The 15,718-nt window shown below is 40.5% G+C and overlaps 1 protein-coding gene and 1 long non-coding RNA gene across 4 annotated transcripts in view; one reads left to right on the top strand and one right to left on the bottom strand.

Moving 5' to 3' along the window:
- COL4A3 (collagen type IV alpha 3 chain) overlaps positions 1 to 9,808 on the top strand; it is a 107,164-nt gene extending 97,356 nt beyond the window's left edge. For 2 of the 3 annotated variants that reach the window (XM_043492132.1, XM_038417132.2), the window contains 6 exons: positions 1,456 to 1,554; positions 2,614 to 2,826; positions 3,447 to 3,624; positions 7,023 to 7,137; positions 7,906 to 8,078; positions 9,448 to 9,808. In XM_043492132.1, the coding sequence (XP_043348067.1) occupies positions 1,456 to 1,554; positions 2,614 to 2,826; positions 3,447 to 3,624; positions 7,023 to 7,137; positions 7,906 to 8,078; positions 9,448 to 9,538 (869 nt within the window). In that variant the 3' untranslated portion in view covers positions 9,539 to 9,808. The remainder of the gene's footprint in view (positions 1 to 1,455; positions 1,555 to 2,613; positions 2,827 to 3,446; positions 3,625 to 7,022; positions 7,138 to 7,905; positions 8,079 to 9,447) is intronic. The other variant, XM_043492131.1, reaches the window with a different exon arrangement.
- A 627-nt stretch (positions 9,809 to 10,435) lies between these two features.
- LOC122455716 lies at positions 10,436 to 13,846 on the bottom strand. Its single transcript, XR_006274146.1, has 2 exons — positions 13,568 to 13,846; positions 10,436 to 11,935 (listed from the first exon to the last, which is right to left on the bottom strand). It is a non-coding gene; the product is annotated as an uncharacterized LOC122455716 (long non-coding RNA).
- Between the last annotated feature and the right edge of the window lie 1,872 nt (positions 13,847 to 15,718).

Genomic DNA, 15,718 nt, shown 5'->3' with positions numbered 1-15,718 from the left:
TCTTATATTGGAATCTACATTATTTATGGATCTAAGAGCAGTAACTCATACTGTTTTGGACTGCTATTGTACTTTTGGAAAATTTCAATAAAACAGCAAATGCTGAAAAAGGTAGATAGTCAGGCCTCAATTTACGCTATCGTTGCGTTCTTGAAAAAACACTGTGCAAATAGAAATAGCTTAAAAAGATACCAAGGGTCTATGGGAAATAAGGGTTTAGGTTACAGGCTCACAAGATGACCTACCTAATTTATCCAATACAAGTTTTATTTAAAAATTTTAATGAAATTTAAACTTGCTACTAACCTTTACTGATGTAGAGGATGAACTTAATATGATGATAATGCTGATGTCGTTTAAGTCAGAACGCTGATGGTTCATCGGGGTGTCTTGGGAGGCTGGGGAGTGTGCAGCAGTGGCATAGCCAGGACAGGTCGCTTGGGTGAGTCCCGACTTCGGGTAGGTGGGCATTGATGGGGGCGGGGAGGGAAGGCAGGAAGGATCGGGGTCACCTCCCCATACCCCCTCCAGCCGGCCTTTCGGGGGTCGATGGACACTCTGGCCAGGGGCCCCCACACCCCAGTCACGCACTCAGGGAGCGGAGTCAGGGCTTGGGGGCTTGCCCCACTCTGCCAGCCTGGTGCTCTTGCCAGAGATTGGGGCGCAGGGGCTTGCCCCGTTTCTCTTGCCCAGCACTCCAGCCGGGGAGTAGGGTCAGGGTAAGACAGCTTACCCCGCTCCACCCGGCTCTCCAGCCAGGGAGCGGGGTTGGGGCACAGGGGCTTGCCCACTCCCCAGCTGGAGTGCCAGGTGGGTGAAGTGGGCACCAGGGTCCCCCCCCAGGTGTACGCCTGGGGCAGGGGGGCCCCAGCCAGAATGTTCATTGCCCCCCCGCAAGGCTGGCTGGAGGGGGTATTGGAAGGCAGCCCTGATCCCTCCTGCCTCCCCTCCTCCACCCCCATCATTGCCCACCCACTCAAGTGTCCCATCCTGCCTACGCCACTGATCTGCGCAACTTGGTGACCGTGCCACACCATGTAAAAGTGAATCCATACTGTGTACAAAAATAAAGGGTCACAATTAATTGACAGTGCATAACTGAAACAGTGCAAAAAAACGCATGTAAATCGAGGCCTGACTATATTAATATTAGCTTTAGTTTTGTAACAATCCATTGTGAAAATTAAAACTTTCTACAGTATAGCCACTCTTTTTATATCATCTTCCTAATTTATTTGATGCAAAATCTGGTGACAGTAATATGATAGAATTCTGACTTTAAAGCATTTGATTCTACAGAAAATTATTCCACAGTATCTGCTATTATGAAGCTGCATTCCGGTGTTGTTTGTCTGGCTGATTGTTTTTGTTTTGTTTGTTTTTTGTAATTGGTAATTGTGTGTATGTAGAATAATGACTGTTATATTAACGCACATTCTTGTATATACAACACAGGACCTCAAGGTGTAAAAGGTCTACCAGGCCATTCTGGAAATCCAGGCATACTTGGACCAATTGGTCCAAAAGGAGACAAAGGATTTCAAGGACAAAGAGGTAGTGAAGGAGACATAGCTATTTGTGTACCATCATACTGAAGCTGCAGATAAGTTGGACTCCAATTTCTGGGGATCCTTCCATTCAGATACAAATTACATTATGACACCCTCAATCAGGCCCAGATTCAGCAAAGCACTTACGCACATGCTTAACTTTAAACACATGACTAGTCCCTCTAAAATCATCTCTTTTCAGATCTCATTTGAAAACATACCTTTCCTCACTTGGTAAAGCTGCTTAACTTCTCTCTCCCTCTGTGATTGACCATGTTTGTTTGTTTATTTAGAAATCCATGCCCACCACCCAGGTGCCTTACTTTTTATATAAACAGTCAATTATAGAACAACAAATTGGAACTGCTTGTTTTAAGTCATTCACCATAAAATGTTTTTACATTTACCACGTTCCTGCAAAGTAAACCATGTTTCTTAGCACTGTGCATTTGGGGATATAGGTTGAAAAAAGAATGCTGTATAGAATCAAATTGCATTGTATTTTATAACTAATCTTGTTTTATTTGTTCCACATAAAAGCTATTTATGTACCTTTTACATTCAACAGGATTTAAAACGTGTATCTGTTTTTTACAATATTTATTTGTATAATGTATGTGAAATTATCAAATTTCTCAAGCTAGGTCAGAATTTAAAAATGTAGTTTTTGTAGAAAGATATATGTAGGACAATAGCTTGACATAGGAGAGAGAGTATATTCCCGTGGATCAGACACTCATGTGGGAGTGAGGAGTTCCAGATTCTATTCCTGACTCTCCCACTGTCCTGCTGTGTTACCTTCCACAGGTCATTTCACGTCTGTTTGCCTTCCCAGCTTTCGTCTGTCTTGTCTCTTTAGAGCGTACGCTCTGTGGGACAGGGGTTGTTTGTCTGTTGGGGATTCTAGACACTACTGGAAGGCAGATAATAACAATATTTAAGTTGTTGAACTATTTTAAAATAGTTCATTTGGATGGGTTCAGTCACTTCAGAAAGCAATCAGAGACATACTGTTTAAAGACTAATAGGATAAAAATATTTATGTTTTGGGGGTTTTTTACAGGATGTCCTGGGCTTATTGGCTTTCCAGGAATACGGGGCCTACCTGGTTCCCCTGGTATTTCCATAGCTGGTCCAACAAGAAGAGGCTTCATCTTTACCCGGCACAGCCAGTCACCAAAGATTCCATCATGCCCATCTGGGACAGCTCAGATCTACAGTGGTTATTCTCTTCTCTTTGTACAAGGAAATGGGCAAGCACATGGCCAAGACCTTGGTACCATCTTAGAAAGAATTTTAAAACTTTTTTCTGTAAAACCCATGACCACGTTACTGAATAGGGGAATAAGCCTAAACTACTGATGGGAAAGGCAAATGTGCAGTAAATATCTCATACTTTACCTGAAATGAAAATATCAGTCAGAGATTCTAATCTCCACTGTACACTAAGGACTAAATAGCGCTCATGCAACCAGTCCCATAAAGGGGAAGCAAGTAGCTCTACCATATCAAGAGAGACCCAGGGAAGGAATCCTGGCTCAGAGAGGCAGTTCCTTCCCAGCATCCCCGTCTCCTTTGCCCCCCACTTGGCCTTTCAGTATCAGGGACTAGGTGAAGGATATTATTGCAGAATTAATCAAAAGAAATAATTCCTTGTTTTCAACAGATTTTGTTCTTAGCCCCCATGCTATTTTAATATAGCCTCTTTGTATTTAATTTAATCATCAGATTACCTTACTTACAGTACAACTATACAGAAAAGTGGCTTCTTTTCTTTACATCCTTTATCTGTATTTATTCTTAGTGTGTAGATTGGATCTCATCACATGGCTGTTCCATTTGTTGTGCTAAGTATCTCTCATGGCTTTCACAAAACTGCCATCCTATGTCTTTCAGGGACAGTTGGTAGCTGCCTGCAGCGATTTACCACCATGCCATTTTTATTCTGCAACACCAATGATGTTTGCAATTTTGCTTCTCGTAATGACTATTCATACTGGCTGTCAACTGCAGCACCAATGCCAGAAGACATGGAACCAATCTCTAGCAGCGCCTTACAGCCCTATATTAGCAGGTATGAGTTTAATAACTTCAGCTCCTCTTCCGACCTACACAGATAACATCATTTATTTTGAACAGCAAAATGCCAAATACAGAGTTAAGCTCTCAAAATGCAAAAGTATTAAAAAACTATGCCAATAGCTAACAAATTAACCAGACTTGCAATAACAATATCTCTCTGTGAACAGAAGAATCTGTGAGGCTCTAGTAGAAATATTTCAAACTGATCTTACTGAAATCCAACCTCCAGTCACAGTTCTGTAATATGCTCTTGTTTTTTTCAGTCAGCTTGTCTGTCTTAGCCAATACAAGCTCTGAATTTGACCACCTGGATATTTGATCATGTTTGAATATGTGTTTGATATGTGATACTAAAGTCCCAAATGGTGAATAATTTAAATCTAACCTAAATGAGCAAATATCAAGAAGATCCCGAAACCAAAACTGAGATGTTCATTTAAAGAGATAAGGTGGTGGGGTAATATCTTTTATTGGACCAATTACTGTTGGCAGGGCTGTCCCTAGCTATTCTGGGGCCCTATGCAGCCCCAGGCCTCTGCGGGCAGGGGAGCGGCTGGCCCCAGGCCTCCACGGGGAGTGGGACAGGCTGGCTTGGGGGGCAGGGAGAAGCCATCCCCCAGCACTCACCAGCGGCGCAGCTGGGGCCAGGTCGCTGCACTTCCCGCCGCCGTGAGTGCAGGCCTGGCCCTGCTGCAGAACTCGGGAATGGGGACAGGGCTGGGGCAGGGAAGAGTGGGGGCGGAGCAGGGGCTGGAGCAGCACATAGCTGCGCAGGGCATCAGGAAATTTGGTGCCCCAAATTTCCTGGTACCCTACACAGCTGCGTACTTTGCGTATGGGTAAGATACCTGGCTGTTGGTGAGAGAGACAAGCTTTTGAACTACACAAAACGCTTCTTCAGGTCTAGGAAAGGATGTCACAGCTAAATACAAGATGGTTTAGCTTCTAACAGATTAGCTGATTACAACAATCTGTAACTCACTTACCCCTCTTTTTTGTCCTATGACTGCAGGGATGTTGTCATAAATATAAAGGGAAGGGTAACCACCTTTCTATATACAGTGCTATAAAATCCCTCCTGGCCAGAGGCAACATCCTGTTACCTTTAAAGGGTGAAGAAGCTCAGCTAACCTGGCTGGCACCTTACCCAAAGGACCAATAAGGGAACAAGATACTTTCAAATCTTGCCGGGGGGGAAGCTTTTGTTTGTGCTGTTTGTTTACGTGTTTGTTCTCTCTTGGGACTGAGAGAGGCGAGATAGATATCCATCTTCTCCAGCCCATCCTAATCCAAGTCTCCAATATTGCAACCAGTATAGGTAAGGCGGATTAGTTTATCTTTTGTTTTATGCAAATTTTCCCTGTGTTAAGAGGGAGGTTTATTCCTGTTTTCTGTAGCTTTAAGGTTTTGCCCAGAGGGGGATCCTCTGTGTTTTGAATCTGAATACCCTGTAAAGTATGTTCCATCTTGATTTTACAGAGGTGATTCTTTTACCTTTTCTTTAATTAAAATTCTTCTTTTAAAAACCTGATTGATTTTTCTTTGTTCTTAAGATCCAAGGGTTTGGGTCTGTGTTCACCTGTACAAATTGGTGAGGATTATTATCAAGCCTTCCCCAGGAAAGGGGGTGTAGGGCTTGGGGGGATATTTTGGGGAAAGACGGCTCCAAGTGGTCTCTTTCCCTGTTCTTTGTTTAAAACGCTTGGTGGTGGCAGCATACTGTTCAAGGACAAGGCAAAGTTTGTACTTTGGGGAAGTTTTTAACTTAAGCTGGTAAGAATAAGCTTAGGGGGTCTTTCATGCGGGTCCCCACATCTGTACCCTAGAGTTCAGAGTGGGGAAGGAACTCTGGCAGATGTTAACAGGCCACTTCAACTTGAATGGTCCCTTAGAATATGTGTTAACTAATTATGCTAGATAATCTTGTATTTAGCTGTGACACCCCTGAATATCTTTCCCTGACCTGAAGAAGAGTTCTGTCTGTGTAGCTCGAAAGCTTGTCTCTTACACTAACAGAAGTTTGTCCAATACAAGATATTACCTCACCCAACTTGTCTCTCTAATATCCTGGGACAAACATGGCTACAACAACACTGCAAATGTTCATTTAAACGTTCTGGTATCCTAGTTAAAGCTAGGGTATGTTTAATTTGCATAACTGGCACAAGAAAGACAACCCAAAGTCTCACTGACCCTGATGATATTAAGAAGCAATAGTTACATAATGATCAGCTGCTCCATGTGCAGGTGTATTAAATTTGGACAGGCTAAAAGGAAATAGATGTCATTTCAACATTAGGAATGTGTTGTCTTCTTACAGCTGAATTTACTTTAATGAACATATACTGGAATAAACCATCGTTACTGTGATCAGTGTATGAAAATTACAGACTGAGGCTGAGAACTCTCGTGCACAATGTCCCATGGCAGTTATGCCGTGTAGAGTCTCATTTTACATCCTTTATCTGTTTACAGGCCCATCTTCAAGACTCTATCAGCATAGTGTTTGGAGACCTCCTACACCTGTAGGGCCAGATTCTCTTGTGCACTACAGCCACTTTGCACCATACCACCCATGTAATCTTCCCCTAAAGCCATCTTCACTGGACCAGGGAGAATCACACTATTGCGTGCACAGATGATTCTTAAGAGATATCTAGCTGACAGCAGATCTCTGTCCTTTGTGTCAGAGTAACAGAGCATCAGAGTTTCAGACAGAAGAGAATGTGGCTGGAAGAAATGGGGCATGGCTGTGGTGCTCCTGTACTGTGTCAGTCCTCAGCTACATTTTTGGTCCCATGTGGCATTTTTCAGCCTAGCCTGTTTGAGAAGCCCTCAGGCAACTTGAAAAATCAACAGCACTGCACAGAGCATCAGTAAGACCAGCGGGTGCAAAAGCAAGCTTTAGATCAGCTTTGCACACACACACACCCCTTTGCATGCAGTCCGTGCAGTTCAGTCAGACCCCAAGATTTGGTCTATATTCCTTCATTAGTGGATGAAACAGATTTTTCTAATCATGGCAAGTAAAGTTGCAGAGTATTCCAGCGTAAAAATATGTAACACCCCAAGCAGTGAGCATCTAAAGCAAGCAAGTTTTAACCTCTCATTTCAATAATGGCAGCATTAGGATGATCAAAGTGTTCTAGGGCTAATCTCCTTGCCTCACCAATTCCTTGCAGTGTATATGGATGGAAATTGTGAAGTCATGTATTTTGGATAGTCTGGTACCTGACATCTGGTTACCAGTTTACCTGTTTCCATGGGGGCAATGTTATGAGTGCAAATTCCAAAATTCAGACCAATGCGTGTAATGGGATGGGAAATTGTATCAGTAAGATCTATAAATGTCTGGATTTTTTCACGCAATACTTATGTTTCATATTACAGATGTATTGTTTGTGAAGGACCAGCAGTGGTAATAGCAGTTCACAGCCAAACAACTGCACTTCCTTTATGTCCTCAAGGCTGGATATCTCTGTGGAAGGGTTTTTCCTTTGTTATGGTAAGGTGGAAAATAGACAAAAAATACTTTTCACATGGAACAACACCCTTTTACATGGGGAATGGGGTTTGCTGTCTTCCCAGGATTTGTCCCCAAGTAATGTAAAGCTGCTTAGCGAAGAAAGGAAAGAAAGATAGCTTGTTTCTAGGGTGTGGTTACTACTGGGTGCTGATTTTAAACATGCAGACTTTTATCGACTACAAGAGGTTTCCATCCAAAGTGTTCTACTGTAAAGAGTCATTTTATGGGCACGTTTCCCACTGCAGATAAGTTCCTTCTCTGCATTCTATGAAGAGAGAAGCAATCAGTGCAAGGGAAAACGAAGCACAGGTGATTAAAACTGGAGAAATGGCTCATTTGAAATCAGGTTACTATGATACTTAACTAAGGAGGTGCCAAACCTCTTCCAGGGAATTTCTATCTTTGTCCTAGGCCTGGCTATCATGACTTCTCCCCCCGACAGAGAAAAACACCTTTGCAGGGATTAGAGAAATACCACAAAGTCCTTTGAATTGTCCTAAAGCTTCTGTACTGGACTTCATTACAAGGCAGTAAATTGTATTAATGTCAAAATAATACCAGCCAAAAATATAATAATCCATCATTCAATACAATTAATCGGTACTGATTGTTGTTTTAGCTCGATTGCACTATGGTACTTTGCTAGAATGGTACTTCACACAGTGTTTTTTAGAAAGATATTTCTTGCATTCTGTTCAGTAAAAGGTGTTTAGCAGATGTTCATTAAAGATAGTTTTGTGGTTATAGTATACAAGTGCCGGTTCAGAAGCCTCTGGCCAAGCATTGGCATCACCTGGATCCTGCTTGGAAGAATTCCGTGCCATTCCATTCATAGAATGTCATGGTAGAGGGACATGCAACTACTACACAAATTCCTACAGCTTCTGGCTGGCTTCACTAGATCCAAGGAGAATGTTCAGGTAACCTTTGCTTTCCCAGTGACTCAGCTATGACCTGTTGCCCTCATCCACACCAGCCACCATTGCTGCAGATCTAGGGGTAGCATAGGAGCCATTAAGTTGGCTGTACACTATCTGAACATCCTGCTAGTCATCCTTGCGAGGGTGGCTAAGTTAACTTTAGAGTCATTTTGCGGTGTTGGAACACCAAAAAGGGGCCTAAAAGAGGATCAAAGCCTTCATTTCTTTAAATCCCAGCCTTCCCGAAACATGTCTTTTAAATGCACAGGGAAATAGTCATCACTAATATAAGCAGGTGCAATTCCATTATCTTCAGCAGTTTCCCCTGCTTATGTCAATGGTGAATTTTCTAGAGAGAAGCTAGTAAGCCAAAGTGTACTGGAACTTCTCAACCCTGATTCTATACTGATTTCCAGCCTATACAACCCCAGCAATTTCAGTGGGATTTCCCAAGGTGTACCTTAGTGCAGAATTTGGCCCCTTTGTGCTAAATTTTGATATGGGGAAAAGTGAGTATTTTCCAAGTTCATATATCCTAGAAAGCTTTATATCTTTCTTCCTGCAACCATAAACAACACTGATGTTTCAAGAATGTGTCCTTTATAATCCCTCCATCTTCCCTTGGTGTGTACTGTATGCTTTGTGGTCATCTTGTACACATTCAGGGGCAACCCTAGGCACATGTGTAGTGTGTTGCTGTACATATCCCTGTGCTCTTGAGGGCTTCACTGACAGCATATGTTCACTGTACACTAATCTACATTTCATTCTTCAAGGCAACTAATGGTCATACCCCAGTCTTGTCAGTTGCAATGTTGATGTAACGCCAACGGATCCCGGTCGTCGGCAGTCGGGATCAAATCTGGGACTTCTGGACTTAGTGCATGAGTCTCTACCACATGAGCTAAAAGCCAACTGGCTGTTAGCTAAGTCTATAGAGCAGACTCGTTTTATCTCTCTCTCTAAGTGGTCTCGGTGCCACTAGATGGGGCAGAACACTACACCCAGGAGGTGTGTGGGTTACATTGACACCACCTTTCACTTCTTGCTTAAGGAGATGAGGACAGATTTTTAAAAATAGGGGAATCTAAAGCCTTGATCCAAAACTCAATATAAAGACTTGGTCTTTGGATTAGATCCTAACAGTCTAGATAACAATGATGGGATTGTGGTACTTTACCCTACTTACTCTGGCTCAAAATCAGTGCTTAGTGTTGGGAGCCCTTGTGACACATGCTCTGGTGAGGCTGGCTAAGAACTCTGTGAGAGCTGGGGTGGTGGGGACAGAGACAAAAGTGAAAATATAGAAAACTCCCACCACCTCACTCCTATTTTAAAAAGAAAAGTAAATGTGTTCTCTTTCTTTTAGGAAGCCTTTACCACAGATTTTAAAAGCCGGGGAATTGGAAAACATCATCAGCCGCTGTCAGGTCTGCATGAAGAGAGACAGAAATTTTTGATAGAGCATCAAACTCTGCTTTTATTGCAAAGAATAGCCTAACTCTCCAGAATATGCATTTATTAACACCAAATTGTTTCTGGACAATGAGCTCTAAAATGCTAGTGCTGCACTGTGGTGAGATAATGCAGCATTTTGATTTTCTTTTTTCTAAGCAAATTGCAAAGCACTTTTTCGGAGAAGGCTGTTGTAATGGCAGGACTACAGATCTTCATCTTCTCAACTGTGAGGCAAAGTGGGTGATGTAATATCTTTTATTGAACCAACTTCTCTGGGTGAGAAAAAAAGCTTCTGGGATTTAAGTGGACCGTAGAGTTAAGTCCGTGATTTAAGGGCTCCCATGGCGTTCCAGAGTGAACGCAAACTTTCAGTTATAAATCTATTTTTAAAAATGCACTAGAAAAAAAACATAAAATCTACACCTTTTATAAAGTATTTGAAACATTAAATATTTGTCACAAACATCTGCATAAATAAAACCTCCTATTCCAACCAGTCAGGTGAAAGTATCTTAAAATAAAGCATTTGTTATGAGTGATATTCAAATGGTATTATCGGAACACTAATTTACACCAGTGAATTCAACTGTAAATGGACTTAAATACTTGATAAGCACTTTTATTTAGTCATTTAATTTATATAAACTGTAGCTCTGAATTTTTTGGTATTTATGATTTTGCACATGCAGCGCTATTTAAAATTTTAATGTTGACATTTAAAAAGTTAATAACTTTTAATACTTGCACACAACTGTCAGAATTCCAGTTCAATTATTTAATCTTATAGATAAAGCATAATTAATCTGACAAGTTTAATAAATGCATCATTTTAAATGTAGGGTCTAGAAGTCAGTTGAAGTAAGAAAGATTTCTCATTGAGGCCTATTTTTTGCAAGCAAAATATTTTATATTTATTTGTTAAACTATTTCCAGTATGTTTGTTTTAATATTCAAATTTTCTCTGTTAATATAACTAGAAACAGTTTTCCCCATATGTAACATCCAGGGTCATCTGATTAAGCTAATTTAAACACAGCATTTACATTAATTGAATTAATATTTAAGATTTTTGTTTCCTTGAATAGATTACAGTATCTCTGTTTGCAAAACAATTCAAAATATTACACTTTTTATAAAATACTCTCAGCAGACGCATGCTGCTGATAAGAGGGCATTGTGAGGTGTAAAAGTCTTTCCTTCAGATCTGCTTATATCTTCAGTTGTGACAATCACATGTCATGTTTTTTTCCCTGAGTCCTAAATTCTGCTGTAAAATCAGGAAAATACCTGATTTCTTTTGAAAACTGTACACAATTAGGGTGAGGATAAATTCAGCATCACCAGATTCACATGAAGGCATTATATCAGTTTCTGAGTCCCTCTCTGAGAGCATACTTGTAAAATCCAGACCTTAAGTCCATCAGAGTTAAGTCCACTGGAGATGCACGGTAGGGTATGATATACAGTGTAACATGTATATTACCTGGATTATTACAAAGTTTTAAACTCAGCAGTAAGAGATGGTGAATGCATAGTCTAGCAGTTAGAGCATGTGACGTAGTCAGGTGGTAAGGGTTTTGTTCCCAGTTCTGGACTCTGCCACTCACTTACTGTGTGGCCTTGGACAAGTCACATTGGCTAAAATATTTTGGGCAGCTTGAGACTCTTCATAAGTAACGAGCACTCGCAGCTCCCACTGACTGCAACTGGAGATGAAAGTGTTCAGCACCTCTGAATATCAAACCCAGCATGTTTCAAACTGGGCACCCACAATCAAAGGCCATTTTAAAAAAAATGTTGGTCTTAAAAATATCTTTATGCCTCAGTTTCCCCATATGTAAGTCAAGATCATTTCACTTTCCTATCACTCAGCATTGTGAATATTAGCTAGCTAATGTCTGTAAAGTTCTTTGAGAGCCTTGGGGAAAAGGTGCTAAAGAAGTGCAAAGTGTTAATATACTGCATTAAAAGAATGCAAGTGGCACTACGGGCAATCAGAAATAATGAGCAAATAATCAAAAAGACTAGGAAAATAAATCCTTTCTCTAAACGCAACCAAACAAGTAACTTTGACTGTACAGGTAAAGTTCATTAAACTTATTTCTTTCCCTCCTTGCCAATGTGTATACATAAAATAAAAATATCTAAACATTAATAGCTTGTCTTCTGACTAAAAACCATAAATGGTGCTATATCATTTTACCAGTTTTTGAGCAGAACTCCCTTTTTAAAATCACAACTTTCAGCTTGGACAACAAAGTAAAAATGGTAAATCACAAAAGGGTGATTCCTATGATATCTGATATTTCAAATAAATATAGTGCTGGTTGCTTTTAGAACAGAGTGAAATCCTGGTTCCGTTGAGGTCAATGGAAGTTTTGTTATTTCATACCAGACATCTGGAAAGGAGAATAAAACAATATTCACAGTACAAAGAGAGATAAAGTCTTACAAAGTAGAGTCCTCTGAAATCATTTCCACTACTATACATGCACAGTCTGCCTGCTATGTATCTCACCAACAGAGAAACATAAACAAGCCTTGCTTGCCATCCACCTGTATAATCTATTACAGTAAGAATACTTCAAGCCCTGTCTGTCTCAGTGCCCTCAAGAAATGCAACCAACCTAATGTTTCCTAACTTGAGGCCGTATTTTGTAGTTGGTTTGATGCTCAGTGCTTTAAAGCGTTTGAGAGTTTCATGTCATTTAATTTATGCCATAAATTCAAGCCAAACCCTTACTGTATCTATTGGATTTATGCAGTCTTTCATTTAAACATTTGAACCTTTCATTGACCATGGAAATCACTGTAGCTAAAATTGTTCCCATCCCCCAGTTTCTTTTTAAATATTTCCCTGAAGAATTTATAAATTAGATCAGTAACTCCCAGAGGTCAGTTACTTTCCCAGTCAGTGAAGATTTGAGAATAGCAGATTCCAGTTATTCTGCGCATAGGAGTGATTGTGTCTTTTGACTGAAAACTAATGAAAAAGCATGTAATGATTTGTCTTGAAATGAGACTCTTCACGCTGCATAATTTCCCCTTGATTTTTTTTGTGGGCAAGATTTATTCTTCATGTGGATGTAGAAGATAATTTTTTCCTGGAATTATATTTTTTTCCAGCTGTTACACACACATGACCCTTCTTATACCAGGCAATAAAAATATTATGTTACCTTTAGCAAGCTGAGTTACAAATATTTCTGCTTGTTATTTAATTGACTACACCAACATTCTCAGCACCTACTCTTCGGACTCTTGGGGGTCACAGATCCCTTGTAGAGTAACCCTTGCTGAATGAAAACTGCTATATACTTATATTTGAGTGTCACTTAAGGGAATGGGCCAAATTCTTCCTGGGCTTACACCCTGTGCAATGTAATTGATTTCATTAAGGTTGCGTAGGATTAAAGTCAGAAAAGTGAGAGCAGAATTTGGCACAACATTAAGAACTACAGTAGCTGTCTGTAGAAATGTCTAAGTTATATGTCAACAAAAAGCAGTAAAAAAGTTTGCAAAAATGCTTGCAATTTTTCCCTCTCCTAGTTTTCCATCCAGCTCTAATATCTATTGAAGGACTTCACCTTCATCCTGCTCTCACTGAGCTAGACTTTGATACCCTTACTTACAAAGCACAGTACTTTACTCCTTAAGTATCCTGTTGACTTCAGTAGGACCACCCATTCAGTATGAGTAAAGTTATAATATGGCCCTTTGAAGTCAGTGGCAAAACTCCTATTTGCTTGAGTAAGTGCGGGATGTGGCCTCTGCAGTGAACAACTGTACATCCTGCAGCAGAAGCTTTCAGAATATTATGCTTAACTGGAGCCTCATGTGAACGTTCAGAATTCCTAAGAAATACATACTTAGCAGGAAAACATTTAAATGTACTTAACCAAGGGCTTGTCTATACTAGCAAGTTTCTGCGCAGTAAAGCAGCTTTTTGCGCTCAAACTGCAGACACGTACACACTACCAAGCCAGTTTGTGCGCAGAAACTCCTCAGTTGCAGCGCTGCAAAAAACCCACCTGTACAAGAGTCTTAAGGCTATTTGTGCAGAGGCTCCAGCGCTCTCTTTTGCCAGTGTAGACACTTGATTGCTTTCTGCTCTGTAACTGGCCTCTGGAGATGTCCCATAATGCCTCAAGTGACTGCTTTGCTCATTGTTTTGAACTCAGCTGCCCTGGAGACAGGCGTCCCACCCCTTTCAAAGCACTATCATTTCTGACAGCCGGTTGCGTGTTGTGCTGATCTGCTCTTGGACAAACTTCCTGCTGCTGTCTGAATTTACAAGACAGCATGGTGACACATTATCTATCCCCCAAAACACACAGTCTCTCTCACCCCGTCCAACACACACACACACTCACTCTCTCCCTCTGCCCCCACTTCAGTTGAAGAGCTGCTGGCAGTGTAGTGGGATGCCCATGGAACAATAGGATTGAGAAACCTGCATCATGTGACATTGTGCCTGCCCCATGAAGCATTGCAAACCCTTCCCAAAGCACCCTGCCGCCAGTTGCACAGTGGGATAGCTACCACAATGCACTGCTGTCTTTGCTATTGTAAGAGCTGCTAATTGGATGCGCTCCAGCATCACAAGGAGCACAGTGTGGACATGCAACAGTGGTTTAATTCCAGCATTTTAATAAAAGTAGTATAAGTTGTGGTGCAGAAACTTGCCAGTATAGACATACCCTAATTTAAAACCTATCAGACTCTATCTGGTATGTTCATTTTAAATTCATTTTTGAAAGGACTGTTGCCTTCTCAATTTTGACTGAAAATCTTTATGCACTTTGCAAATAAAGCTGTTATAAGAAACTGCATACTTTCTACTGGCTGTGTGAGAGGAGTAAGCAAGAATTAAAGATCATCCCTGTGTTATTTGTATACTTACTCTCTTTCCTGATTCTGGTTAATTAAAAAAATACTGGATTTTTGTAAAGTCAACATTAATTTGCAGAGTCTGTTTGAAGAACAGAATGGAATTGTTTTTCCTCTGTTATAGTTTCAAAATGTTAACTCCAGTATTACGTAACTATTCACAACGTCATAATCACATGTAGGGCCAAATGTTCAAAGATTGCTGTATTTTTCACACTTTAAGCAGTGGTACCAATGAGTATTTCAATTTTAAAATAACTTCCAGTCAATAGTTAGAGTGCCTCTTTTTCCACTAGTTTAAACATGACTGATTTTTAATTTTTTTAAAAATAATCCAGAACGAGTGCTTGAAAAAGTTTATTGATCCTGAAAGCATTACTAATGGGCCAAAAACTACTGTAAGCCCCCTTTGCAAAGACTTTCAGGCCCAGATCCACAAAGGTATTTAGACTCCTGACTTTCAATGGAAGTTAGGAACCTAAATACCTTTGTGGATCTGGGCCTCAACACCTAATATCCTCATGGCTGCTAGACTTAAAGATTAAGGGCCCAGTCCAGCTTCCATTGAAATCAATGGGAGTATTGCATTGGCAGTGGGATGGAGCCCTAACGCAATATACAATTTAATAGTTGCAACTGGTTTCTAGATGTAGCATGCCTCAAGATAGCAGCTGCTAAAATCAAGTTTGAAATGAAAGTAGGAAGACGACCAAGATGGTATTAAAAATTATGTGATTTTAAGATCCTGTGTCCTATCAGAGTAAGACAGAAATGCTTTTCACATCTAGAAAGCTGAAATTTCCAGCTTTTCAATAATATAAAATCTTTATTTCTAGCTCTGTCTGATGTCTAGTGAGAGATCGGACTTTATACCTGTAATTGCCTCTGTCTCAGTGCTTTTGGCACATGTACAGGACTGAATACAGAAAGAGACAGATCTTGGAACAAGGTAATTGTCAATACTTGCTTATGGCATTTCTTCCCACTCTGGCATCTATAGCTGTAGCTGTGGCCATTAACCAAATCACAATTTTATTTCATAGTTAGATATTGATGCTTTTGTGTCTATTAGTGTAGAATTTTAGCTATTACAGTCACGTGCTGCAACAAGGTTTTCAGGCAAAGCTAGAGTTACTCAGACCATAAGAAAACAGCTGACCTTGATCAGCTGCAGCCTGTGCTGTGAATCAGTGCTTGCCAACCTCAGTAATGGTTGCATAATCTGGCCCTTAGAGGGGTAATACTAAAACCGACAAAATAAAATGATGTCTTTGTGACAGGTTGGGTCACAG

The sequence above is a fragment of the Dermochelys coriacea genome, chromosome 9, assembly GCF_009764565.3.
Source record: "Dermochelys coriacea isolate rDerCor1 chromosome 9, rDerCor1.pri.v4, whole genome shotgun sequence".
Classification (NCBI taxonomy): Eukaryota; Metazoa; Chordata; order Testudines; family Dermochelyidae; genus Dermochelys; species Dermochelys coriacea.
Note: the sequence above shows the minus strand (reverse complement) of the source record. Positions and strands in the feature narration are given on the sequence as shown.